This window comes from Gopherus evgoodei, chromosome 9, assembly GCF_007399415.2.
Source record: "Gopherus evgoodei ecotype Sinaloan lineage chromosome 9, rGopEvg1_v1.p, whole genome shotgun sequence".
Classification (NCBI taxonomy): Eukaryota; Metazoa; Chordata; order Testudines; family Testudinidae; genus Gopherus; species Gopherus evgoodei.
Genome location: NC_044330.1, coordinates 24,825,688 through 24,852,204, shown reverse-complemented (window position 1 = coordinate 24,852,204; position 26,517 = coordinate 24,825,688). Strand labels below are relative to the sequence as shown.

The 26,517-nt window shown below is 42.1% G+C and overlaps 1 protein-coding gene across 3 annotated transcripts in view; it reads left to right on the top strand.

The window, feature by feature from the left end:
- LEKR1 (leucine, glutamate and lysine rich 1) overlaps positions 1 to 26,517 on the top strand; it is a 119,764-nt gene that overhangs the window by 73,915 nt on the left and 19,332 nt on the right. For all 3 annotated transcript variants that reach the window (XM_030575957.1, XM_030575956.1, XM_030575958.1), the window contains 3 exons: positions 13,781 to 13,862; positions 22,538 to 22,615; positions 22,941 to 23,144. In XM_030575957.1, the coding sequence (XP_030431817.1) occupies positions 13,781 to 13,862; positions 22,538 to 22,615; positions 22,941 to 23,144 (364 nt within the window). The remainder of the gene's footprint in view (positions 1 to 13,780; positions 13,863 to 22,537; positions 22,616 to 22,940; positions 23,145 to 26,517) is intronic.

Genomic DNA, 26,517 nt, shown 5'->3' with positions numbered 1-26,517 from the left:
GCCTCAACTGGAGTGTTGTGTCCAGTTCTGGGCACTGCATTTCAAGAAAGATGTGGAGAAATTGGAGAGGGTCCAGAGAAGAGCAACAAGAATGATTAAAGGTCTTGAGAACATGACCTATGAAGGAAGGCTGAAGGAATTGGGTTTGTTTAGTTTGGAAAAGAGAAGACTGAGAGGGGACATGATAGCAGTTTTCAGGTATCTAAAAGGGTGTCATCAGGAGAAGGGAGAAAACTTGTTCACCTTAGCCTCCAATGATAGAACAAGAAGCAATAGGCTTAAACTGCAGCAAGGGAGATTTAAGTTGGACATTAGGAAAAAGTTCCTAACTGTCAGGGTAGTTAAACACTGGAATAGATTGCCTAGGGAAGTTGTGGAATCTCCATCTCGGGAGATATTTAAGAGTAGGTTAGATAAATGTCTATTAGGGATGGTCTAGACAGTATTTGGTCCTGCCATGAGGGCAGGGGACTGGACTTGATGACCTCTCGAGGTCCCTTCCAGTCCTAGAGTCTATGAGTCTATGAGCCATCAGTAGATCTGGTGGACATAAATCTTCATACTTCTGTGTGGCGTTCCCCGCATCAGTTCCTCATATTCTTTGTTCTCCAGAACCATTTACCTATACAAGGTGCTGCCATTTGGACTATGCTAAGCCCTGAAGGTATCAGCATGGCAAACCTGAGGAAGAGGTCATTTATTCGCTTGCTTGGATATCATTCTACTCAAGGCTTTATCCAAAGAGGAGTAGTGATTTCACAGATAATTATTCAAGAGTTCATGTTAAATCATAAACCTAGAAAAAAGCATCTTCATACCAGCAGATCCCTTATTCCAGAGGTGGGCAAACTTTTTGGCCTGAGGGCCACATCGGGGTATGGACATTCTATGATGGGCCATGAATGCTTATGAAGTTGGGAGTGGGGGTGCAGGAGGGGGTGAGGGCTCTGACTAGGGATGCGGGCTCTGGGGTGGGGCCAGAAATGAGGAGTTCAGGGTGCAGGAGGGGGTTAGAGTGCAAGGGGGGGTGAGGGCTTCGGCTGGGGCAGCGAGCTCTGGGGATGGTGATGAGGCATTTGAGGTGTAGGAGGACAGTAGCGGATCAAGGCTTGGATAGACTGTTGGGGCATGCAAGGGTGAGGGCTCTGGCTGGGAGTGCAGGCTTCGGGGTGGAACTGAGGATGAGGGATTTGGGGTACAAGAGGATGCTCCAGGCTGAGATTGAGGGGTTTGGAGGGTAGGAGGGCGATCAGGATTGTGGTAGAGGAATGAGGTGTCGGGGGGGCTTAGGGGTGCGGGCTCTGGGTGGCGCTTACCGCAAGCAGCTCCTGGAAGCATGTCCCCCCTCCGGCTTCTTATGTGGAGGTGCGGCCAAGCGGCTCTGCGTACTGCCCCATCCACAGGCAACACCTCTGCAGCTCCCATTGGATAGGAACCATGGCTAGCAGGAGCTGCAGCGGTGGTGCCAGCGGATGGGGCAGCGCGCAGAGCCGCCTGGCCATGTCTCCGCATGTTACGTAGGAGCCAGAGAGGAGTCATGCTGGCTGCTTCCTGGGAGCCGCATGGAGCAGGCCAACCCCCCGACCCCAACCCCGCTCCCTGGCTGGAGCGCTGGAGTGGGGCAAACCCCCGACCCTGCTCCCCGGTGGGAGCTGAGGGTCAGATCAAAAGGTCTGACAGGCCGGATGTGGCCTGTGGGCCATAGTTTGCCCACCCCTGCCTTATTCACTGGGGGTTCAGAGTAGGCAAAATCATCCTATCCAATGAAAATATTTGTATGTCGTCCAGACCACGTCCAGGATAATGCAACACAAATTCTCAGGTTATCAATTTTTCAGATTATTGAGAGTGATGGTATTTTGCGTGGATGTTGTTCAGTGGACAAAGTTGCATATGTAACCTTTCCTGCTTTTTCTTCAACAAGTTTGGGATCATTTGATGAGTTTCGTCTCGTGGGAGTAGTGTTGAGGCAGGAGTCCTGCAAGGTCTTTTCTTCAGTGATGATTAATGAGAGAGCATATAATGCAGAGTACCACTTTTCTACAGCTATTTTGGGAGACTCAGATTACTGGCGGAAGTCTGCTAGGCTTGGTAAATCATTGAAGAAATGAGGCTTTTCAGGGTCTGTGGTCTACACTAAAAAGAAAGACAAAATATTATTTTTCTGGAACTACATGCAGAACAGCTAGTTCATCTACATCTTCAGGACCACTTCAAAGGAGGCTGCCTGCTTATAAGAATAGACAAGAGCACCACAGGAACTTACCTCACTAAACTAGGGGATGGGCAGTTCTGCAGTCAGTCCTACACTGATAAACAACCTTTCTGTTCTCCTGGGTGGAAATATAGTATTATTTAAGGCTGTTCATGTCAGAGGAACATCAAATAGAAATGAAAGAAGATTGGCTCAGCAAGAAAAGGTTGAACTAGAAAGAATGATAACTGAACAATAGTGCCTTCCAGAGAACAGTAGCCAGATTTGGATGACATCTACTAGATGCAGTCACCTCTACAGAAAATCAAAAAGTAAAGACATATTACTTAGGTGGTGGGCACTTTTCTGAGTGATGGAGAACATGCCTTCTCTAAACCTTTCCTTCCATCTCTCTCTCGGTCCAGAGTCATTCAGAAAGTCAAATCTGAGAAGGCATTTATGATTTTTATAGCCCCCAACTGGCCCAGCTGGTCTTGATATTCAGTGGTAATATAAGTAACTATAGATTGGCCTCTCTCTTTGGGACTGAGTTAGGATCTATTGACCAAGGTTTCCATTTTTTTACTACAATATAATATAACTTAATGGGAAGGCATGTTTTTTGAAAAGAAAGCTTTAAAATAGTATGGGTACTCTGAAAAAGTTATATACATGTGTGACGGGGTGAACTCACTCCACAGTGGATGGGGAAGGGTTAATTCCTCACTGTGGACTGAGGAAGCCATGCCCACATGTCCCTACTGTGCATGCTTCTGATGCAGCACCAGTATAAAAGGGAGCAGCCCAGCTCTGGGCTGAGCGCCAGGGAGGAAGGATGCTCCTTGCCAGCTCCATCCTGGGAGCAGCTGGAACCCCTGACTGTGGAAGCCAGAGACTGTAGAGACTCAGACTGGCATCCAAGGGCCTGTGGATACCCGAGAGGGATCAGTCATCAGGAACCACATGTGCTGAAAAGCCCGGAAACCCCAATGACACCTCAACTACAGCTCCAAAAGATATGGTAGGAAGTGGCCCAGGGAGGACTAGCTATAGTCCTGTGGGAAGTCGGCATGTTTTGGCTGGAGCCCTGCTGACTTAGTGGCGGAACACTCTGCCACTGTTAAGGCCCTGGGCCGGGACCCGGTGGAGCAGGGTGGGCCCTGGGTTCTCCTTTCTTGGCCGCTAACCCCTCACCCCCAGCCCTCATGTGACAGCCCATTGACTCTCACCAATAGACCTTACTGCCCTGCAACTCAAGGCAACTCCAGTGACTCTGGCTGCTAGGCCGTGCTGTCATGTGAATCAGGGAAACCCCACTGACTCTGGCTACTAGGCCTTGTTGCCCTGTGAATCAGGATAAACCCCACTGATTCTGGCCATTAGGCCTGACTGCCCTGTGTACCAGGGTAATTCTATTGACTCCAGCCACTAGGCCTTGCTGCCCTGTGAATCAGGGTTACTGTATTGATTTTAGTCTTTAGATCTGACCATCTTGAGGCAAAGGACAGCTTGAGGGATGGGGTGAACTCACCCCACATTGGATGGGGACACCACCCCGTCACAACATGATAATAATATCCTGAAAATTTTCCACTACAAGAGTTCATAGATCATACAGAACATCACTGCAAACTATGCTTTCAGCACAGACATAAATTAATGAGTGAGAATAAAGTTTCTCTCTATCCACTTCACAGGAGTGATTAGGGGATTAACTAGTTAATGTTTGGAAAGTGATTTGAAAATTTAAAATGCTACATAAGTGCTAAATAAAATTACTCCTTTATTTAAGAAGTTTTTAAAGTGTACTGTTATATTTTCTCTTCTCCTCACTCTTTCTTTACTTAAATGTGATATTGAGAAGACGAATCGCTTACAAAGTTTACGTAATGGGTTCACTTAAAGTTATCTCAGCAGTTAGGATGATTGTGTGGAATCTCCAACATCTCAGCAATACCATGCCAGTAGCTGAGGGGTCACCATGACCGCCTCTAGTTTAGCTGACTGTTGTACTGTTTAACATAGCATTAGGTTATGTTATTTTGCCCATGTCAGTTTTTTTTTAAAGTGTTTATAACTGAAAAGTGAAATAGCAGATATTCTATGTGGAAAACATAAGTGCAACAGATTATATGGAATTCCATCTCAATGTTACTATTAAATTTTTGCAGAATGTAAATAAACAGATAAAATGTCATCTGAGCAATGCTGTGTGATGCATATTTTAAAAAAAATCAGTAACAAAATTTAGCAAAGGAGTTGCATAATATAGCCTTTCCTAAGGGCAAATGAAATGTTTAATGTTGCTGTCTGGTAGAATTTGGGAATGTAGAAAGGTGAGAGATATAGAAAGATTTTTAGGTTGGGTATTTTCCCAAGCCCCCTTTGGCCTCCTAAACTGCTCATTAAAAATAACAAATGTAGTGTCTGATCCTGCAGTGACCTTCATGCAGGTGAAGGTATCTATCTATGTGGTGCTTATTGCTACATTGGGGCCATAGTGCTATCAGGTTTATGTTACACAATAAGTACCTGTTCTTTTTATCAAAATAAAAGTTTTTTGTTTCAAAACAAACATAAAAAAACCCAAGTATCAGAGGGGTAGCCGTGTTAGTCTGGATCTATAAAAGCAGCAAAGAATCCTGTGGCACCTTATAGACTAACAGACGTGTTGGAGCATGAGCTTTCGTGGGTGAATCCGACAAAGTGGGTATTCACCCACAAAAGCTCATGCTCCGAAACGTCTGTTAGTCTATAAGGTGCCATAGGATTCTTTGCTGCTTTTATTAAAAAAAAACAAGAAAACAAAAGCAAAACAAACAACAAAAAAACCCAGAAACAACAACAACAAAAAACCAAGAGCTACTGGAGCACAGGAAAAATTGGTGGCGGCTAAGCACCCACCAGCAGCTCCACGCCCCGCCCTCCCGCACCAGCTCGCCTTCGCTTTGCCTCCACCTCCCCTGAGGTGGCTGCCGCGTCCTGCTTCTCCCCCCTCCCTCCAGCGCTTGCGCTGCCATATAGCTGATTAGCACAAGCCTGGGAGGGAGGTGTGAGGAGGAGGAATGCAACATGCTTGGGGAAGAGGTGAGGCCAGGGCAGGGATTTGGGGAGGGATCCAATAGGGCAGTGAGGGCTTGGGGCTGGGGGCAGGGATTTGGGGAGGGATCCAATGGGGGAGGGAGAGGTGGAGTCGGGGTGGAGTTGGGGCAGGAGGGGGCGCAAGCCCGTTCTGCTTGTGTGCGGGAGGGCAAAATATCAGGACAATTCACGTCCCTACCAAACATCGGTTGGGACGCAGGACAAACACGTAAATTATCGAGACAGTCCCGATAAAATTGGGACGTCTGGTCACCTTATCTCAAGTACACCACTGGAAATCAGGATTAACTCCATTGAAGTCAATGGATTTACACTCGCAGGAAACTGATGTGAATAAGATCTGAGTGAAACCCACGTGTCCTTGTTTTGTTTATTTTATTTTCATCAACATTTTTGAGTGTATTGTCACATTTTTTGCTTTAGTACTTAAATAGACTCGGTGTTCCAAAAATGAACAGAAGACTGGCAGTTTATGTAATTATTATTACTGCTAGTCTTTTTTAAATAGAATTTTAATTTCCATAAACAGAATTTTTTGCTATATTTATTGTTGCTCAATCAATGAACAATTACAGCAGTCACTCAACTGCAGCTAATGCAATGAAGGCAGCAAAATACTTTCTGCTATAATCCTTTGTTTTCCCTTGCTCACATGACTTGCTGAAGAATTATCCCTTTGTTCTCTCAGCCAAAAGATTGAGTAATTGGTTGGTTTGTTTTAAATTTCTTCCAATTTTGTTCAGTGTCTTTGGAGTTAGGAGTTCAGTAAAATATTCCAGGCCACGACAGCATGTTACTTAGAGGGGAAAGAGATAGCAGAGCCAAAAAAAATTTCAGGATAGAATAGAATAGAATGGCTAATTTTCTTCTGAATGAGAAGGACTTGAAAGAAATTATGACAAATTGTGGTGGAGACCCCATGCATATTCTCATGGCCAGAAGCAGCAAAGGAGCTACAGGAGCACATTTTCCTGTGAGATGGGGCTCATGTCCTTACTCTCATTTCTGCTACCAGCCACTATGTATGACAGTGGGCAACTTCTTTGCTGCACCTGACCACATTTATAAAGTCTCTCTTTTTCACAAGGGTGCTGCTATTTTTTTCAAGTCCATCTGGTTCATAAAATTTAGTCACAAGTTTTGGTTCTAACTTGCTCACTATACATACACCTTCTGATGCTAGTCCTAACATTGGTCAGCAGTACATGTTAGTAATGAATACTGAGGGATGACTGGGAAAGGTAGACAGTTGGAGGAATCATTGGCAAGGTTGTGTATTAGGGGAGATGAGCACTTTTTCTACACATTAGGAATGTGAAATGAGATGGAAAGAGAAAGGATTAGTCTGTTCTTCTTCTTGGTAGTGTCTTTAATGATTTGATGAAACCATTCTGAAGGAGCAGAGATGTGTGCAGTATGATTCCAAAAAGAGAATAGCGTCCAGTGGGTCTAGATGGGCTTCAGTTAAAATAGCCATTACTCATGCTGTAAGTACTTTTGAAGTACCTTTGAGTGGTTCCTGCGCTCCTCCTACTCCAATTTGAGGGTGGGTGTTTGGTATTTGAACACATTGTGACTATCGGAGGGAAGGAGGTCCAACAGGGGCTCATCAACATTTTTCAACAGCACTATAAATGTAGAGGAAAAAATAAGAAGGATGGAAAAAGAACCTCAGCCCTTCTTAGTCACCCTGGGTTATGCATTTGGGAGATATTGGGTTAGACAGAGATTGGTTATGGAAGGATGATCTCTTCTTCGCTTGATCTTCAAGAAAAGCAGGAGTTCCGGTGAAAGAGTTATGTTTACGGTAACATGTTTCATTTTTGTGGCTTGAACAGTGGAGAGAAAATACCTCTTCTAAGAAAGGGGAAAGCAGAAGCTCTATTTTCTTTCCCTACCTATTACAACCTGCCTATTCATGATTGGCTAGGAAGACTGAAGATAAGAGGCTCTGTAAAAACAACTTTTCCTTACCTCCCAGGAAGTTCAGGTTTGGATTTCAAGAGACCAGAAATTTGGACAAAACGAGTCAGTCTTAACTATCAAGAGTAATCATAACATCAGCCATATTATGAGCTCCTTACTCATATGGGTGCAAATAGTCCCACTAGCTTCTGTGGAATTTCTTGTGTAACTATCACCAATGGGCTCACAATCTGGCCATTAGTGAAAAGGGGGGTGGAGTTAGGATTGTGATATGATTAAGAAAATGTCTGTTAACTGGTATTTAGTAAATTTTAAAATCAGATTTTGATCTAATTTAGAGTATAAATAAGTGTTTCTCTCTTAAAATCAATGAATTACTCTGGATTTGTATAACAGTTCAGAATCTGGACCTTGTGTTTTTCTCTACATCCTATATATAAGTCACCTTAAAGTATGTGGTGCAGGAAAAGTTAAGTAAAATATAAATATTCTTGAAGGGATGTGCACATTACATTTTGGGATTTTGTGTGTTTCTCTGGTCTCCCGAAAAACCAAAGTTGCATAAATTGTTGTAAGTCTGACTGCATAATATACATATACGTATCCCTTTTCTATCTCCCACCTCCTCCACTGCCTAATCTTTTAAAATAAATACTCTTCAGAAGGGTCTATCAAGTCTTTAGATGTATATTCCCATCTACTCCAGTATTGCAATTCTAAGAAAATCTAAATATTGTTACCCCTTTTGTCCCCAAGTGATTGGCCAATATTCAGGGACTTGCAGGTTGTTTACTTTAGGAAGATAAATTGAAGATGGGCTCAGGTATTTCTTTGATGCAATCCTGTTTTTTACAAAGAATGTACAAAGTCCCGGTCCCCTGAACACAGTAGGAATGAAACAACAGGAGGCAGTTTCCTTGCTTAATATTCCAGGCCTCTTTTTTTCCAGCCTGCACTCTGCTCAACAAGTTCTCTCTCGGCTGTCTGTTGGGATCGTGCTACAAGTGCTTCTCTGGCTGTCTTGGTTTTCTGCTGCCTTTTCTATCTGCTTCTGTGATGCTGCATTCATCCCCTAGTGAAACCCCTCCATTCACATACTTTACTGCATCAGACTTTTAATCTGAGGGTCCAGGGTTCAAGTCCCTGGTCAGGCAGTGAGCCTTGCCCTATTTGCATGCCCCAGAAGCTTAAAAAAGTGTCTCTTCAGAGCCCCCCTTGACACATAGGAGACATTCAAGGCTGGTCAGGAGCTAAGCTATGTTTTGGTTGGTGGCTCCTATTGTTTCAGCTATCTTGCTCTAAAAAGGAGCTTAACTGCTTCTTAGGGCTATTGTGAATGAAAGATTGCAATTATGCCCATGAGGTTCAACAAGGACAAGGACAAGTTAGTATCTCTTTGGGTGAGGTATGTGGCTAAGATAAGATGGATAAATAAAACAAAAAAATATTGACATGGTTTTAGTTGAAATCTGCCAGAATTGAAAGTAGTTTAAGATGTCATCTCAAGCTAGGTTTGGTATTCACATTGCAAAGTGGAAACACTAGTTGATTGTTTTAGTTGCCTGTAGCTTATAGCAATGTTTATTTTCATTGCTGCATGAAATTTTTCCTTTATTTGATTACACCATTTATATATCTAGCATTTTCCTTTACCCAGCAATTTTTCAGCATGAGTTACTTTTGTCTTACCATCCTCCTTTGTACTTTCCTCAGTTTTATGGCAATTTAACATGCCCTTCAACTTCATGTGAAGCTGGATTTAGTTGTGGAAACCCTGCAAAACCCTCTGCTGCAGAACTTCTGTTGGCTCCAATGGGAGCTCTGTGCACAAAGGACTTTCAGGATCTAGTCCTCTAATTGAATCTGTGTATCAGAGGTGGATTAAGGTTTCCTAAGGCCCTTGCAAATGGGGGCCCCTCTCCACCCCTTCCGCCTGCGGTCCTGCCCCTGTTCTGTCCCTTCCGCCTGCATCCCTGCCCACAGCCCCATCCCGTTCTGCCTCTTCCTCCCATTCCACCTGCCACTGCAGCCCTGCAACCCATTTGCTCCTTTCTCCACCCCCACTGCAGCCCCAAGACAGGAGAAGCTCTGTCCCCCCGCCATGGCACTGGGGCCTCAGCAGGGAGTAAAAGCTCCTTTAGCCCTGACGACGTGGCAGGGAGCAAGAGCTGGGCCCTGGGGCTTCCTCTGCTGCCCTGGGCTTCTGCAGGGGACTAGGGGCAGAGCACTGGGGCTTCTCCTACTTGCCCTGCCTTGCCTGGTGCTTCTGCCAGGGACTGGCCCCTGGGCATTGGCCCCATTGGTGCACTGGATAATCCACCATTGGTGTATGTATTTATGAACACTCTTAACCAGTGCTCTTAGTGCTGCACAATCATAAAAACATCTTGAAACAAATTGAGTAAAAAAAAACAAACTCATAAGCTACTGGTACTGAATAAGCTTTATACCCTTCCTTTCCCTTCATTCCAAAACTGTGTTCTGCAGCCCCACTTCCTAGCATGAGAGAATAGATCATAACAGCTATGCAGATTCACAATTCCCAGAAACCTTCCAGAATCACAGAAAACTTTAAATGACTGATTGCCAAAAATCAAATGACTATGAAATGCTATCGTATTAGCAGCTGTTGCCATATGAAGAGAGGCTAAGGGCTCTTTCTTTTGCCTAGCTCATCTAAAATAATTTGATCCTTACTTAATCTCTGTGGAAAAAGCAGTCACATCAGAGTAGAACTCGCTGTGGTAAATTTTGGATTGTTGCTATGTGTTCCGCCTTACATCTGCTTGGTGTTTAAAGCCAACATTTCCTTTTTTTTTTTAAATTCTGTAGGCATTCAAGGCCATTTACTTCATAATCCACTGTCGTTCTGAATGACAGGAAATTAAAGCTGAATAATGTAGCTTTGGAGGACTGTACAAAACAACACATTGTTGAAGAATGCCCTCTTGGAGAAATTGAAGTAACTGTATAGTGCAGGTGGTCTTATCTAGCCTTAATTTACTTGGCCACAACTTCCTGTCCTTAGAAAAGTCATGGATACTGAGCGTTGGAAAACAAAGGTCATGGCGTTAGTCATTACCTACTGTACAGTTTTGTAAAACAGATAACATAATTTGGGTAACCCAGCCATGTTTTGTCATGGCAATTTTAAAAACAGCTGTGAGGAAGTTATGACCAGAAGGACATCTGTCACATAAACATAGTTTTAAAATAAACAAATGTCAGTCATTGATTTGTATCCCAAACCACCAGGACTCTTCCAGTTTTTGTGTCATCTGCTAAGATTACTAGATCAGTTTTTAACATAATTTTTGCCATGCTGGAATACATCTTTGTTAAATTAACCACATCTTAGCTAAATTATCCTGCTACAACTTCAAATTTAAAAGTAAATTTGCCTCCTTTTATCTTTGGGTATTAAAGCTTTTCTGTTGCTGCAGTGTTGTCCTTAAGGGTATGTCTTTACTGCAATTAGCCTGGGTGAGTGGCACCTGGGTTGGCCTAGCTGAGGTGTGAGCAGTCCCGCTGCAAAGCCCTGTCTGAATTATTGTGTCCTCAGTGATGCAGCACTCCTCTCTGTGTGTCATGAAGCCTTCTGGGGACACATCCCATGGTTCTGTGTCCACAGCAAAGAATGGGAAGAAAGCTAATAAAAGTTAACAGATTTAACTCCTTAGGGGATCTGTGAAGTTCAGATTTTCCATCCATAACTTGTAGCAATCATTCATCTATATGCATCGAATCACATTTATTAAAAAGAAGTTAACATTTCTAAAGATCTGCTTACCTTCTCTTAATCATTTTTATTATTGTGAACTTTGGTTTATAAAGATCAGGATAGAAATTGTTTCAATTTCAAAAGATTTTCTGTCTCGAAGGGCTACAAGCACTGCCAAAATTAATTCAGCAACATACATCAAGTATTATATCAGAGGTACATATGGACAGTGGCAGTGGAATTTTATATGGTATGAATTTTTATTACTGTCTATTTCTAATTCAGTGGCAGGCAGATGCATATTGGAAAGGTGTTTCTACAGTTAGTTCTACCTTGATTATATGAAGCCTGATCCAGCTCCAAATTAAGTCAATGGGAAGACTTCATCCTAAAGAAGATTTTTATTATTTCTGATAGTTTAAGGAGAGCTCTCTCTAATACTTTGTATTGTAGATGTGCTAACAATGCTAGTATTAAATGTTCCTGCTCTGAGCTTTCAATAGATAAAGTTAGTATTGGAAAGCCAACTTAATAAAATGAGTAGATATTTCAGTCAATAAGGGCATGCTGTTAGCCAGACAGAAAAAGGGAGTCACATTCTCCTAGCAGAAAATGATCCTGATAGGATTTACCCTCTAAGGAATATTCAGTGTTACCTTTTAATAGCACATTATTTTAAAAAACTAGGATTTTAAAACTCGATTGAGCAAACCACTGGGTGTGTGGGTTGATCACAGGATGAATATAGGTCAATGTGTCGCAGCTATGAAAAAGGCAAATGCCTAGGATTTATTAGGTGAGGCATTTCCACTAGAGGTTGAGAAATATTTATGCCATTGTACAAAGCATTGGGAAGACCTCATTTGGAATACTGTGTACAATTCTGGTCACCCATGTTCAAGAAAGATGAATTTAAACTGAAACAGGTGCAGAGAAGAACTACTAGGATGATCAGAGGAATGGACAGGCTATCTTATGAACTGGAAGAATTTGGCTTGTTTAGTCTAGCAAAAAAGGGGATATTATTGCTGTCTATTAATATGTAGGGATTAAATACAAGGGAGGGTGAAGAGCTGTTTAAGCTAGAGAACAGTGTTAGCACAAGAGCACATGGATAGAAACTGGTGATGAGCAAATTCAGGCTGGAAATTAGAGGACGGTTTCTAGCCATCAGAGGGGTGAGGTTCTAGAAAGCCACTCAATACGAATTGTGAGGGCAAACAATTAGTTTTAAGAAAGACCTGAACAAATTTATGAGTGCAATTGTATGATGGGATTGCTTGTGATGATGGGAGGTGGGGCTCAACAGCCCTGGGGCTCACTTCCGGTTAATGTTGTATGTGCCTTAAAAGCTAATGCTTCATGTTTCAGCTGGGCACCACCCAGGAGCCAGGAAGAGGTTTCATTTTCCCCCCGCCCCCTAGTATTATGTTTTGGTTTATCTCCTTCCTCAGCAGTATCAGAGATGACCATGGGTGGGTCATGGCACTGAGGTGCCACTGAACATTCTTTCTCTCAAATGCCTTTTGGCTGGTTCTTGCTCACATGCTCAGGGTCTAACTCAACCCCATATGTGGGGCTAGGAAGGAATTTTCCCCCAGGTCAGATTGGTACTGACCTTGGGAGTTTTTCACCTTCCTTTGCAACGTGTGGGAAAGAGTCACTTGCCAGGATAATCTGGATATATCTCACTTAATCATTTTCCTGTCTATGTGGGGGCCCTGGGCACTGGTGCATCTTGGCCCCTCCCATTCTCTGCCTGTGACACGTAATAGTCTAGTCTCCTGTGGACTGTAATACTTTGGTCTGATTTTGGTTGTTGGGTTTAGTGTATAGGTGGTGGAGGTGGGATGGCAGCCTATGATATACAGGAGGTCAGATTAGATAACGTGGAGGTCTCTTCTTGCCTTAAAATCAATGACAACAAAATGTACTGCAGGGAACCAGACCTGCACTAACAGGGGATGGACTAGGTGAGGTTACAGGTGTCTTCCATCACTTAATTTTGTGAGTTTTTTTGTATAAAGAAGCTATGTGAAATAAATAAGACTCAGCAGCATCTGTACTGCCACTACGTTTTAGTTAAGATATTTCTAAAGTGGAAGAAGCTAGAATTAACCTTATGGCTCAGAGGGAACATGTTGGACTGTCTGTTGGGAAAAGGGAAAAATCCGATTTCTTAGGCCTGGTCTACACTGTGGGGGGATCGATTTAAGTTACACAACTTCAGCTACATGAATAATGTAGCTGAAGTCAATGTACTTAGATCTACTTACCACAGTGTCTTCACTGTGGTAAGTCGACTGCTGACACTCCCCCGTCGACTCCGCCTGCGCCTCTTGCTCTAGTGGAGTACAGGAGTCAACGAGAGAGCGCTCGGCAGTCGATTTATCGTGTCTTCACTAGACACGATAAATCAACCCCTGCTGGATCGATCGCTCTGGAGGTAAGTGTAGACATGCCCTTAATGAGCTACTGAAGCTGATTGATGTTGTTGTATTGAGTGGCTTTCTAGAAAATGTGAAATAAAAACAAATGTGTTCTTTCTTGAGGAAGGTAGATACTTTGCATTATTCATTACTGAGGATTATTGGAAGCCTGGTTTATAATTAAAGTAACGTTTATAATTAGAAACTATCAATTTACGTATCACAGAAACTTTTGATAAGTCAATTAATTTTGCTGGGTTACCTGGTTGGTTATTTTTGTTTGTTTGTTTGTTTTTCTATAAAGAGCAGCTACATAAGTGAGAGGCAAATATAATAATACACCATATTATAAAAGCAAATGATGGGCATACAAATACAGAAATAAAAACAGATGTATTTGTGTTTCAGATTTAACAAATCAAGTAGAGACAATTGGACTCAAGTTTCAGAAAGCAACAGCTGAATTGGGCCACTACAAAAAACTACTCATGTAAGATATTTTATTTTATTTATTTAAGGCCTAGTTTTACTGCCACTGTGTACTCAGAACTGCTCTTCACCCCGTACTAAACTTTAAGCATATGAATAGTCTGAAGCCAATAGGTCTTTTCAAAGCATTCAATCTCATCTCCATTCTGGTCCAGATGCAAAATTATTTGCTAATACAAACCTGTACCCAGCTCAGTCCAGATGTATCCTCTGTAATGGTATTCTGGAAAAGGATTAAGCACTGACCACTTGCCCTTCTATAATCTAAATGAGATGATACAGATTCTTTTCTTGAATACATTTCTTATTTTTATGAAACAAATATTTGTGCTCAAGACAGTAATTTCACAAGAATAATTTGCTATCTTTCATTAACCTATGCAATGAATGTTCTCAATGTAGTCTACGCCTAATCGAAGATCAAGTCAAATATAAAGAATTTACTGTAACAAAAACTAAAAGAATGAGCTTGCAGTATTGATAGATGTTATAAGTAAGCCCAGAATCAAAAATATCCAGAAGAGTAACAATTAAGTAGGCATAAGAGCTGGAAATTTTGAAGGCTTCTTGTTGTTATGGTATTACTTCACCAATTAATAACCATGGTTAAATCTCATATTTATATTTAAAAAGAAATATGTCATTTTGCTAAATTATACCCATATTACATTCAGATTTTTAAAAGTACAATTGGAAGGTTTTTTCATTGTATAGTTAACTACATTTATTAAATGTGTTTTTCATTCTGAGAACCTGCATTACCATTAAAATACTTTATTGCTAAGCTTTCTAAATATTTGTAACTTGTTATGAGCAGAATCTCTGAATATAGGAATTGAAAACTAACTACATATCATAAAAGAAACCTTGTTTAAATTTCAGGAAAGTCCATAAAAAAGATTGTTGATACTACTAGTTATCTCTGACTTTAAAATGTGAGATGATAATAGTTCTTTTTATTAGTGTAATATACTAATTTATTCCAATTTTAAATTTTTTTCTATAGAACAAAATATTTTCCATGGCTTGTAAGAAGTGCAAATATGTGTGCAAGCAATGGAAATTTTAAATTTAAAAAACAAAACATAATCCAAAATACATTTTGCACCAACCCTACCCCTTTTTAGAGTCAATGGCAAAATCCCCGCTAACTTAAGTGAGAGCATGAGTCTGTCTCTACCTGTCCATGCTGCTTTGTTGTTATTTCAGAGTATTTAGCCATACTATTAACTATATTTGCACTCTGTTAAATCTTAAATGGAAAAATACATGTTCACTTTTTAATGTCATATAATGTAGTTGGATTGGTGCATCTCTTTGCTTTTATTAGAACAGATCATAGAATCATAGAATGTTAGGGTTGGAAGAGACCTCATGAGGTCATTTAGTCCAATCCCCTGCTCAAAGCAGGACCAACACCAACTAAATCATTCCAGCCAGGCCTTCGTCAAGCCTGGCCTTAAAAATCTCTAAGGATGGAGATTCCACCACCTCCCTAGGTTACCCATTCTAGTGCTTCAACACCCTCCTAGTGAAATAGTGTTTCCTTATATCCAACCTAGACCTCCCCCACTGCAACTTGAGACCATTGCTCCTTGTTCTGTTATATGCCACCACTGAGAACAGCCTAGCTCCATCCTCTTTGGAACCCTCCTTTTCGGGTAGTTGAAGACTGCTATCAAATCCCACCTCACTCTTCTCTTCTGCAGACAAAATAACCCCAGTTCCCTCAGCCTCTCCTAGTAAGTCATGTGCCCCAGCCCCTTAATCATTTTTGTTGCCCTCTGCTGGACTCTCTCCAATTTGTCCACATCCCTTCTGTAGTGGAGGAGGGGGGCAAACCTGGACACAAAACTCCAGGTATGGCCTCACCAGTGCCGAATAGAGGGAAATATGGATCTGCTGGCAATACTCCTACTAATACAGCCCAATATGCTGTTGGCCTTCTTGGTAACAAGAGCACACTGCTGACTCATATCCAGCTTCTTGTCCACTATAATCCCCAGGCCCTTTTCTGCAGAACTGCTGCTTAACCAGGCAGTACCCATTCTGTAGCAGTGCATGGGATTCTTCCTTCCTAAGTGCAGGACTCTGCATTTGTCCTTTTTGAACCTCATCACATTTCTTTTGGCCCAATCCCCCAGTTTGTCTAGGTCACTCTGGACATTATCCGTACCGTCAAGCATATCTACCTCTCCCCCCATCTTAGTGTCATCCGCGAACTTGCTGAAGGTGCAATTCATCCCATCGTTCAGATCATTAATAAAGATGTTTAACAAAACCTGAACTATTGGCACTAATGTACTTAAGGAGTAGAATACCCAAGACATCATTTTGAAGCAAATATATACATAAAATGTAGTACAGAAGATGGGGAAGAAACATGGTGCAGAATGGTGTATGTTTCCTTGTCTAATATAAAGACCAGTGTAAAGACCTAGCAATCTTGTCCGCCTCTAGCAAAGATTCTGTCTATCCTCCACGCTGGTCTTTCACATAAATCTATAAAATTTCCAACCTTCCTTTTTCATAGTATGGGAAAAAGAAAATTAATTTAATCTCACCCTCCATTTATGTTTCTAGCAGTAATGACATGTTTTAAAATTCTTACAATGCAACCACTTATTTGATGGGATACTATTCTCTTCCTCAGTAAACTAACAAAAGTCACTTGTCTATTATCTGTCTCTCACCATTCAAAAGAGGTTGCCTAGAAACTTATTTTCCTTCTTGTAGATTTGACTTGCAGACTCAAAAAGATGTAAATTACAAGTCTCCTTTTACACCTGGAGTAGACAGCTCTTTTTTAAAAACGAACATATTGAACTATGAACAGTTACTGTGTGGAAAATAAAAACTATTGTTTTGTGAGAGTACAACTTAAAGGTTTTAAATGTAGGCATCATTTAGTCAGTGATCTGACCGTTGCATTGCATGGCCATCTGACAAACTCCTATCTGAAACAGGATTGTGAACTGGTGTTAAATATCATAGTGGCTCATTCCACTCAAGTAATGATCAGTAAATGTTACTGAACAATGTTTTGTTCAATCATCACAAATAAATTCAGTCTTTCCTTATTTAATAGTGCTATGAGCGCTTAAAGCATTTGTAAATTAAATAGTCTTTACTTTCATGTGATAGTTGATAAAAATTGATATCTAGATGAATTAATTGGCCAATTAGTTTTGTCGCCTAGAAAATTCCCGTGTAAGGTTGGTAGACATGAAAAAATTGAAGAGGTTTTTTTAAAAAAAAAAAGTTTTCCTCTCAGTGTTTTGGAACAGAATGTTTAAAATTGTGATTTTTTTTTAACATTTCATTTTTATCCTGATTTCCTAGGGAAAGATATGGGCCAAGAATTTTTTTAAGTGGGTGCCTAAAGTTTGGCTCTTGACTCGGCATTTAGGCACCTAAATAAGTGGCTTGATTTTCAGAAGTGTTGAGTACTCAGCACCACTTCAGTGGGAATTAGGCAGCATTATTATATTTTTTCATAATTCTCCTCAACAAAGTTACTACATTTATCTCTCCATCCAATAGAGAAATACTGATATATACATATCTGTGCATGAATGTATATTTGCAGAGAGAAAGAGAGAGTGCATAATATTGGTGTGGTATAAGAGTGTTATTGGCATGAATTTGGAACATCTGCATTACTCATGAGTAGCAAAGCTGTGAAGGCTGATGCAAAGGCAATTGAAATCAATTATAGTCTTTCTGTTGAGTTAAGTGGGCCTTGATCAGGTCAGGGGTGAGTCAGTGAGATCATCCCAAACTAATTTAAATCAAACTTCTTATCATACTATATCATAATATATTCGCTACATGCCATATTTTATAGAACTATTTCAGGAATGTTTTAGTTGATTTTTAGAATTTGTATTGGTATTATTTCTTTGTATTTGGTTTTTTAACCCCTCAGTTTGCAAAGCTAGGTATCTTAGTTACTGTGAATTCACTTGTACACTGCTCAGAGGGATTCCATGAAAACCTCTAATAATAGCCTAAAATAGCTTTTTCTGTGACAGTTTTAAATTATTTTATCTTGGGATAAGAAATGATTCCACGGTCCTTTTGGGAAGCTGGAAATTTCCCTTTTCTAAGGAAATAATGTTCTCATTTCTCAGTGAGTGGGATTGAGGTAATGTAGCTAACAGCTGTAATAGTTCTAAATATAGAAAAGATGTTACTGGTCCAAGACTGAATCTTGCTTATCCAGGCCTCAAGTGGGAAAAGTTATATATGACTGGGAGGAGGACACATTTCTCTGGCAGGTGGTTTTTTTTGTTTGTTTGTTTTTGTTTTGTTTTTTTGGTTTTTTGGTTTTTTTTAATGGCAGTTGTTTGAAGCTACTCAGAAGTTTTGAAAGTTACAGTAAAATTGGGGAAGGTTGATTAATGGACAGGCAAAGATGCGGTTAGACTCTCAGAGCTGCATGACAAATTAATGAATCGCATGGCTCAGCAGTTTGTCCAATGGATAGCATCTCCACATCAGGGCCGCTCAGAGGAGGGGGCAAGTGGGGCATTTTGCCCCATGCCCCACAGGGGCCCCACCAGCCACTCCGGGTTTTCGGCAGCGGGCCCTTCACTCGCTCCGGGTCTTCGGCGGTGGGTCCTTCAGTGCAGTGAAAGACTTGGAGCGAATGAAGAATCCGCTGCTGAAGTGCTGAAAAGCCTTGGAGTGCCGCCCGGTGAGTACAAGCACCGCAAACGGCAGGGGTGGGGGAAGCTGCGATCGGTGGCACTTAGGCTGCTCTACTGCCGCCGCTCCATTCTTCAGTGGCAATTCGGCGGTGGTCTTTCCCTCCGAGAGGGACCCACCGCTGAATTGCCGCCAAAGACCCGGCCCTGCCTGGCCCTGAATCCTCTGGGCGGCTCTGCTTCACATACGTGGCATGTGTGTGTATAATATATGTTATAGAGGCTTAGGAAAAGCTGTGTTGGGAATCGCACCTTCTAGGGAGTTATACCTAAAAATCTCCTGTTAATGGAAGACCTAGTGTAAACCTTACAGGTTTAGCTAACAAAGTGGGTGAGGTAGTATCTTTTATTGGACCAACTTCTGTTGGTGAGGGAGACATGCTTTCGAGCCACACAGAGCTCTTCTTCAGGTCACATGGCTACAACCACCCTGCATATGCAACCATGGGAATTTTTTCTGGGGCTCCCATCAGTAGGAAATTTTTGTAAAATTCCTTGTGTGGACATGAATTTAAAGCAAGACTAAATTCTCTGTTTCATATTTTTAATTATTGATAGGGGTCTCTAGATCTGACCCAGGAACTTGTCATGGGACAACTGAATTTTTCATGGAAGTTTTTTAGTAAGAGATGTACTAACATTTTCAGAGGAAACATTTAAAAATGCTGCTATATGTCTTAACTGAAACTGAAGCAACAATCTTCAAGCAGCCCTACCCACTCCCATCCCTGATCTCTCTTCCTTTTGTCTCCCCAAAGGGGATGACTGGGAATGTGGAAGGCAGGAAGTGCATGGTTATATGAGGATTTGGAATATGAATGGGAGGGTTGACCTAGCAGAGAGCCCAGTGTCTCTGTACTGAGGCATCAGCATACCTAGGGCTGCTAGATATTGCTTCCTCATGTTCCAGGGGAATCCTTGTTGCATCAGTGCCTCAAAACAGAGGTACTTGACTCCCTATCCCAGGCATTCCTCCATACATCCCACTCATTTGCCACTGAGACGCCTTTCTCCATCTCACATACATACCTGTTTTTCTCCCCTTAATTCCTACCTTGGTTCATCTTCAACAGCACCAAAGGTGAGTGAAAATGTAGAGGGAGTCTGAGGGTGAGTGAGGATGGTAGGAGAGCAGGGATGTGGATAGAGGATCATGTCCAGGAAGAGTACTGTGGGAGGACATGGAAAGAAGCAAGGCTGTGATTGAGGAGCATGGGGAGAAACTGAGCTATGTACAGGGAGCCATGCGGAAGGAGTGCAGTAGTGTGTGGACAGTGGAGCAAGTACTTATGGAAGACTTCGGATCTTTGTAACCTGGAACAGGGACAAGAATACATATGATCAACACAGATAGCTGTCAGAGTTGATATAGATTTCTTATTTAAAAAAAATCCATCAGACAAAACCATTGAATGTTAAGGTTTCTCTAGTGCACGTAGCATTAACCAACCACAAAAAACCAGGAAATTGCTAGTTAAATCTTACCCAACCCTTGCAACCTACAACCATAATTTTACCCTCTTCACATTTTCTCACCCACAACATAAATCTTTCCTCCCTTCAGTTCCATCTAAAACCTTCAACCTTAACTTCCACCACAAACATCAACTATTGAAAATATACATCACTACACCTTAGATTGCCCAAATAGCACCACTTCAGACAGTGACTTCCCAGAATGATAAACAATACTACAAACTATTTCAACTTCAAAAACAAAACATCCAACAAAACACACTTAAACATAACCGTCTCCTAAAAATCTTTCTACGCTGTCTACTTCAACACAAAATATCATTCCTAGCCACTCCGTATGGTCAGAGTTAAAAGCTGTATTATTTGTGTCGAGGTGGAGGGAAGAAAGCATATGCACTGTGAGCGAGGTAATGTACTGAACACTGTTGTAAAGTAAGTCAGTCAATTATCGGCCCTTGATATGTATGTGCAGTATAGGGAAATATGCTAAAAAGGTAGCAAGTCAGGAATATTTTAGAAGTTAATTTAGTGCTCCTGAAAGTTGCCAAGTTGCCCTGGAAACTGAAGTCCCCTTTAAGTACAAACTTCCATTCATTCCTCCAAATTCTTTTCTGCCCTAAACCCTGTTCTGAAAGATCCCCTTTTACAATTGAGCGGCTGGTAAAGTCTCCATGACCATTCAATCCATCATCTCTCTGGTTGTACTGTCAATACTGGTTGCCAGTTGTGGTGGTGAATAGTGATTTCTGTGATGTTGCTATCAATACACCAGGAACCCAGAGCCACAGGCTGTCAGGAGCAGTGACAAGCAGCTGCACAGGTATGGCCACACCATCATGTGGAGGAAGGGGAAAATGAAACCCAGTTGGCATTTCCTCCTCCCTCCACCCACCTTCTCAGACCCAGAACTGTTCAGGAGAGCACCTCCAAGGACCCTTTGTTGCAAGCAGCCTCCCCTACCCTAATAAGTATAGGAAAGAAAGAAACTGTAGCCATAGATTCAAGTCAGCAGGAGCAGAGCCTAAGAGCTGCAGCAGTGATGTCTGAATGCTGATGGCATACCTCATAATCGTACTGCTTTCTGCAGTTTTTACTTTGGACATTCCTTCCTCTCTGTTAATTGGCTATTCATTCCAACACTCTCCTTTCCTCTCCATCACAATCTCTTCAGTTCAACCTCAGTTCACCTGCACTTCACATTCCCCTCTTTGTCTCCCTCTCTTTCCTTCCCTGATCACTCTTCACCTCTCTCTTTAGTTTCCCTGTGGCTGTTTGCCTGTCCCCTCAGCCAAAAAAGGGGCATGCCCACAGTCCGGTTCAGGCCCTTTTCACAGGACTTCAGCTTTATGTCTTCCACCTAAAATGAGTACAGCCCAGCAATCATCCCTCCCCCAAACCTATCCACTTCCTATGGATTTCCACTTTGCAGGCCACTTGCCTGGGAGTCAAACCCTACTCTAGGGCCTCCTACAGGAACCAACCTGAATTTTGACCTAGGGGCTTCCTTCCAGAGTCAGCTTGCTTCTTGCAGTGCTCTACTCCAACTGAGACACTTGAGGGCTTTTATAATAATCTGATCCCTAGCTGGAAAGCAGCTGATCCCAACTCCCCTTAAAAGTACAGCCACCCTGTGAAAGTCACTGTCCCCTTTCTTTGTCTTTTTGTTTACTTAATCCCCTTTCAACAAAATCTCCCCCCCCACACACACACACACAAATAACAAACAAAGACAAAAAATAGTATTGTGGAAGTAAGATGACATTTGCAGACCATTATATTGTTCATTCTGATTACGGGTTATATTCCTTTCCCCCGATCCTTTGTCCATCTTGCCTATTTAGATTGTAAACTGTTTGGGTCAGGGACGGTCTCTTACTGATTTGTACAGTGTCCAGGACAGTGGGGCCCGAACCTTGGTTGGGGCCTCTAAGTACTACTATACTAATAATAATTAATTGCTAGCATAGCAAGGAACCAGAGTGAGACCACTAGTTTGTTTCACATAGGTCTCCACTTACAAATCTTAAATTAAAAATCTTAAACTTGAGGATTACTCAAACTGGGGATGCCAGTAGTTCCTAAGGACCATCCACCAACTGGGGATAGAGAGAGGGCATTGCAAACATTCATACCTTAATTCTGGTTTAAGTCCCTGATTCCAGCAAAGCACACATTCCATTACATTTACAATGACTTAGCAGGACTACTCATGTGCTTAAAGTTACACGTATGCTTCACTGCTAGGCCTGTTTGAGACAGGATTAAAAATGTGTGTGTATGTTGGTTCAGTATATATGATCTGTCTATTCAGAGATGTACAGAGAGCATGACAACACCAGTTTAATAAATCTCCCTGTAGGGACATTTGTCATGGTATTCAACTAAAATAAAAAGTGTGAAACAGTTAACAAATGAAGTCCAAATCATTTAATGAGTAAAGGCTTTGATTTCTTGGGGCTAACATATACTTTGTGAATTGTTACATTTTTAGGATGAAATCAAAGGAAGTTGACATCTGTCAAAGTGAACTGCAAAAGCTGGAGTATGAAAATGGAATGTCTAAATCCAGGTTTCTTTCAGAATTGTTTATATTTTATATACAAATGAGAGAGATCAAATTATTTTTATTTTTATTTATTTTAATATTGCTCTTTTTTAATCACAGGTCTTTCGGTACTTATAACTTATATTTTTTCTTATTGTATTTGAAGGATCGTTCTAGTTAACTTCACAAAGATGTTCTTCGGCCTTCTTTTTCCCTTATTTTTTGTCTTTGTGTAATATTCTCTTTTACAAGCAAAAGTTATCTCAGGATATCTTTTATCTAGAAAGAAAATCCATCAGCTGTGATATTTTGGTGATTTTTTATTATTATGATTATTATTATTCTTTAGACTTACTAAAGATCTAAAAGAAAAAGAAGAGTCTTTGCTAGTTTGCCAACAAGTATGCAAACGTTTACAGGAAGAAGTGGCAGAGAAAGAAAGGCAAGAAGAAGATCTAAAAAGAAGAACCAGTTGCTCAGAGAGTGAACTGGAAACAATTAAAACTCTTCTAAGACAGAGAGAGGAAGAAGTAGTAATGCTGAAACAAGAAAGGTAATCAGAAATGACTCACCCTGCATAGTTTTGTATAGCTTGATTTTTGCCCAGATTTTCTTTCTGAGGATATCTTGAAATAAAAAGTCCCCTAAAAGTCAAATCTTCAGACTTCCTTACTTTTATCAAAAAAGTAAGAGCATTGTAACACTATATGTAGTATGTGCCTAATGGAAAGAGCATGCTAAAGTATCTATCAGAAAATAGCATAATGCATTTTTAAATGAAAATGTAGTAGTTATTGATATTCACATTTATTGCAGTTTAAATTAAAGAGCACCTTCAGTTCAGAAGCAACTGAAAAAACAAGATGTTATCAAAGCATTGCACAGTTTTATCAGTCTTGTTTCGGTCATGGGATAAGACTGTTTCTATATATTGTTTGCACGTAATGCTGACTTTTTGCGATGGCAAAAAATGAGAAAAGTCATGAGTTTGTTACAGCAAAAATCTAGAGAGTCATAACATTAGTTAAAAAAGAAAGAACCACGCCATACAGTATTTTAATTAAAGCTATGCTTGTATTCCAGTAGAATGGCTTAATACAGATGTGAGTAAACTGTGGCCTGTGGGACAATCCTGCCCGGCCCCTGAGCTCCTGGCTAGGGAGCCTAGTTCCCGGCCACCCCCACTACCCCTTCTCCCCCGCAGCCACGCTGCCCTTCTCTGGCCTGCTGCTCCTGCTAGGCGGTGTGGGAAGAGCAGCTGGCTCTGGCCAGGTGTCATGGCTGCCAGCTCCTGCTCCTGGTAAGGGGGGGGTAGGATAAGGGAGTGGGGGATCAGTTGGATGGGGCAGAGGTTCTAGGGGGCGGTCAGGGGATGGGGAACAGGGACGGTTGGGAGTAGGAGTCCTGGGGGACCTGTCAGGGGGAAGGGATGTGGATAGGGGTCAGGAGGACAGTCAGGGGACAGGGAGCAAGGGAGGGTGGAAAAGGGGGTGGGATCCCAGGGGGCTGTTAGGGGCGAGGGGCCCCGGTCAGGGGATGAGGAGCAGAGGGCAGTTGGATATGGGGTGGCAGTCCTGGGGGGGCTGTCAGGGGGTGGGGATGTGGATAGGGGTCAGGGCAGTCAGGGAACAGGGAGCAGGGGGGTTGGATAGGGAGCAGGGGTCCTGGGAGGAGGCAGTTAGGGGACAAGTAGCGAGAGGGTGTTGAATGGGTTGGGAGTTTGAGGGGGGCAGTCAGGGTGGTTGGAAATGGGAGGGGGCAGATAGGGAGTGGGGTCCAGGCTGTTTGGGGCAGCACAGCCTCCCCTACCCAGCCCTCCATATAGTTGCGCATACCCAATGTGGCCCTCGGGCCAAAAAGTTTGCCCACCCCTGTTCTAAAGTGAAACCATGAACAGGGAGGACTTAAACATGGGCTTAAGTGCTTTCTTGAATTAGGGTCTTTGAGCAGAAGGTGTTCAGCATATTGAAAGATCAGCTCCAAGGTGACTAAAGATGGACTCCCAAAAATTGAGACACAGAATTATAATCTGCTTTCGAAAAATTGGGCAACGCTAGAAACCAATTCAGTTTTCCACAGTAAGGGTGATTAACCACTGGAACAAACTAACAAGGAAAGTGGTAGATTCTCCATCTTTTGATGTCTTCAGATCAAAATTGGATGCTTTTCTGGAAAATATGCTTTAGCCAAACACAAATTATTAGGCTCAGTATAGTGGTAACTGTATGAAATGTAATAGCCTGAGACAGTGGTCCTCAACCAGGGGTATGCATACCCCTGGGGGTATGCAAAGGTCTTCTAGGGGGTACATCAACTCATCTAGATATTTACCTTGTTTTACAACAGGTACATAAAAAGCACTAGCAAAGTCAGTACAAACTAAAATTTCATACAGACAATGACTTGTTTACACTGGTCTATATACTGTACACTGAAATGGAAGTACAACATTTCTATTCCAGTTGATTTATTTTATAATTATGGTAAAATGAGGAAGTAAGGAATTGGTCAGTAATAGTGTGCTGTAACACTTCTGTATTTTTATGTCTGATTTTGTAAGCAAGTCATTTTTAAGTGAGCTGTAACTTGGGGGCACACAAGACCAATCAGACTCCTGAAAGGGGTACAGTAGTTTGGAAAGGTTGAGAGCCACTCTAGAGATATGCAGTAGGTCAGATTACATGTGTAATGGTCCATTTTGGCCTTAATCTATATGAATCCATAGCTCTTGATGCTTATTCCTATGCTTTAATCACAGGATTATCCATCCCCAATAGAAATAACATTAAAACTGTTCTGGAAATAAACTTCCAGGGCCAAAGACATAATAGGTCACAAGAACCCTGTTTATCTAACTGAAATGAAATAGGTGGAATTTATTCAGAAAAAAGGCTTTTGAACAAGACAGGGAGTTTTCATGCTGTTGATGTACACTGAGAGGTGTAACCTGTTTTCAGATTCCAGGAGTTTGGATTTAAAAGATTCTTCTGGATCAGAAGTTCCAGCTACAAATCTGACAGTTCTTCTTTGAGTGCTTGCTCATGTACATTCCATGTTAGGTGTGTGCATGCTTTGTGCACAGTTGCCAGAAATTTTTCCCTTGGTGGTATCCGTTGGGCCGGCTATAGCACCATCTGGTGCCACACGCTCATGTGCAGATGTAAGGGGCCCGGCTGACCCCACACCTTCTCAGTTCCTTCTTACCACCTGTGACAATCACTGGAACAGCTTCTCTTGCCTCAGCAAGGCGTTCATCAGTGGTTCCTGTTATTCCCAACTTCCTTTCCAATTTTGCTCCCTTCAGTTTATTTCCGTTAGTAGTAGGGTAAATAGTTGGACCCTCACATTGTTTAGAGGAAAATCCTCCACCCCTAGGGCTGGGCATGCCCCAGTCTCCAGGCTTCAAACTCTGTGCCTCCTGGCGTTGGTGAGTATGTCGAGCAGAAAAGAGCATGTTGCCCTGAGCTCCAATCAAGCACCAGGTCCTTCGATTACCGACCAAAGGAAAACCAACCCTGCTGATGTCAGCAAATGTTTCCTTGCTCTGGCACCATGTCCTGGATTCTGACCGCCGGCTGGTGGAAGTGAGGGGTACCACCCCCTAGGGCTCCGCAAGCCAACTTGGAGTTGGAGGTGGAGTTGTGCATCCAGCCTAGGGGCCAGTCCCAGAACCCATCTTATGTTCCATCATATCCTGGTGTGGTTGCCCCTCTAAGCACTTGGCCCAGTGGGCAGTGGCCTATGCAGGTCCAATGGCCTTTTTGGAACCTACCGAGACTGTCTTTCAGCCATTCATACTTAGTGGCGTCCGAGAAAAGGGCCCCTCCGCTGCTCCATTCAGCACCCAACTCGGACTCCAGTACCAGTACTCAGGATTTGAGGCTACATGATGTGGTCAGTGCAGAAGAAGAGGAGGAAGGCCTCCT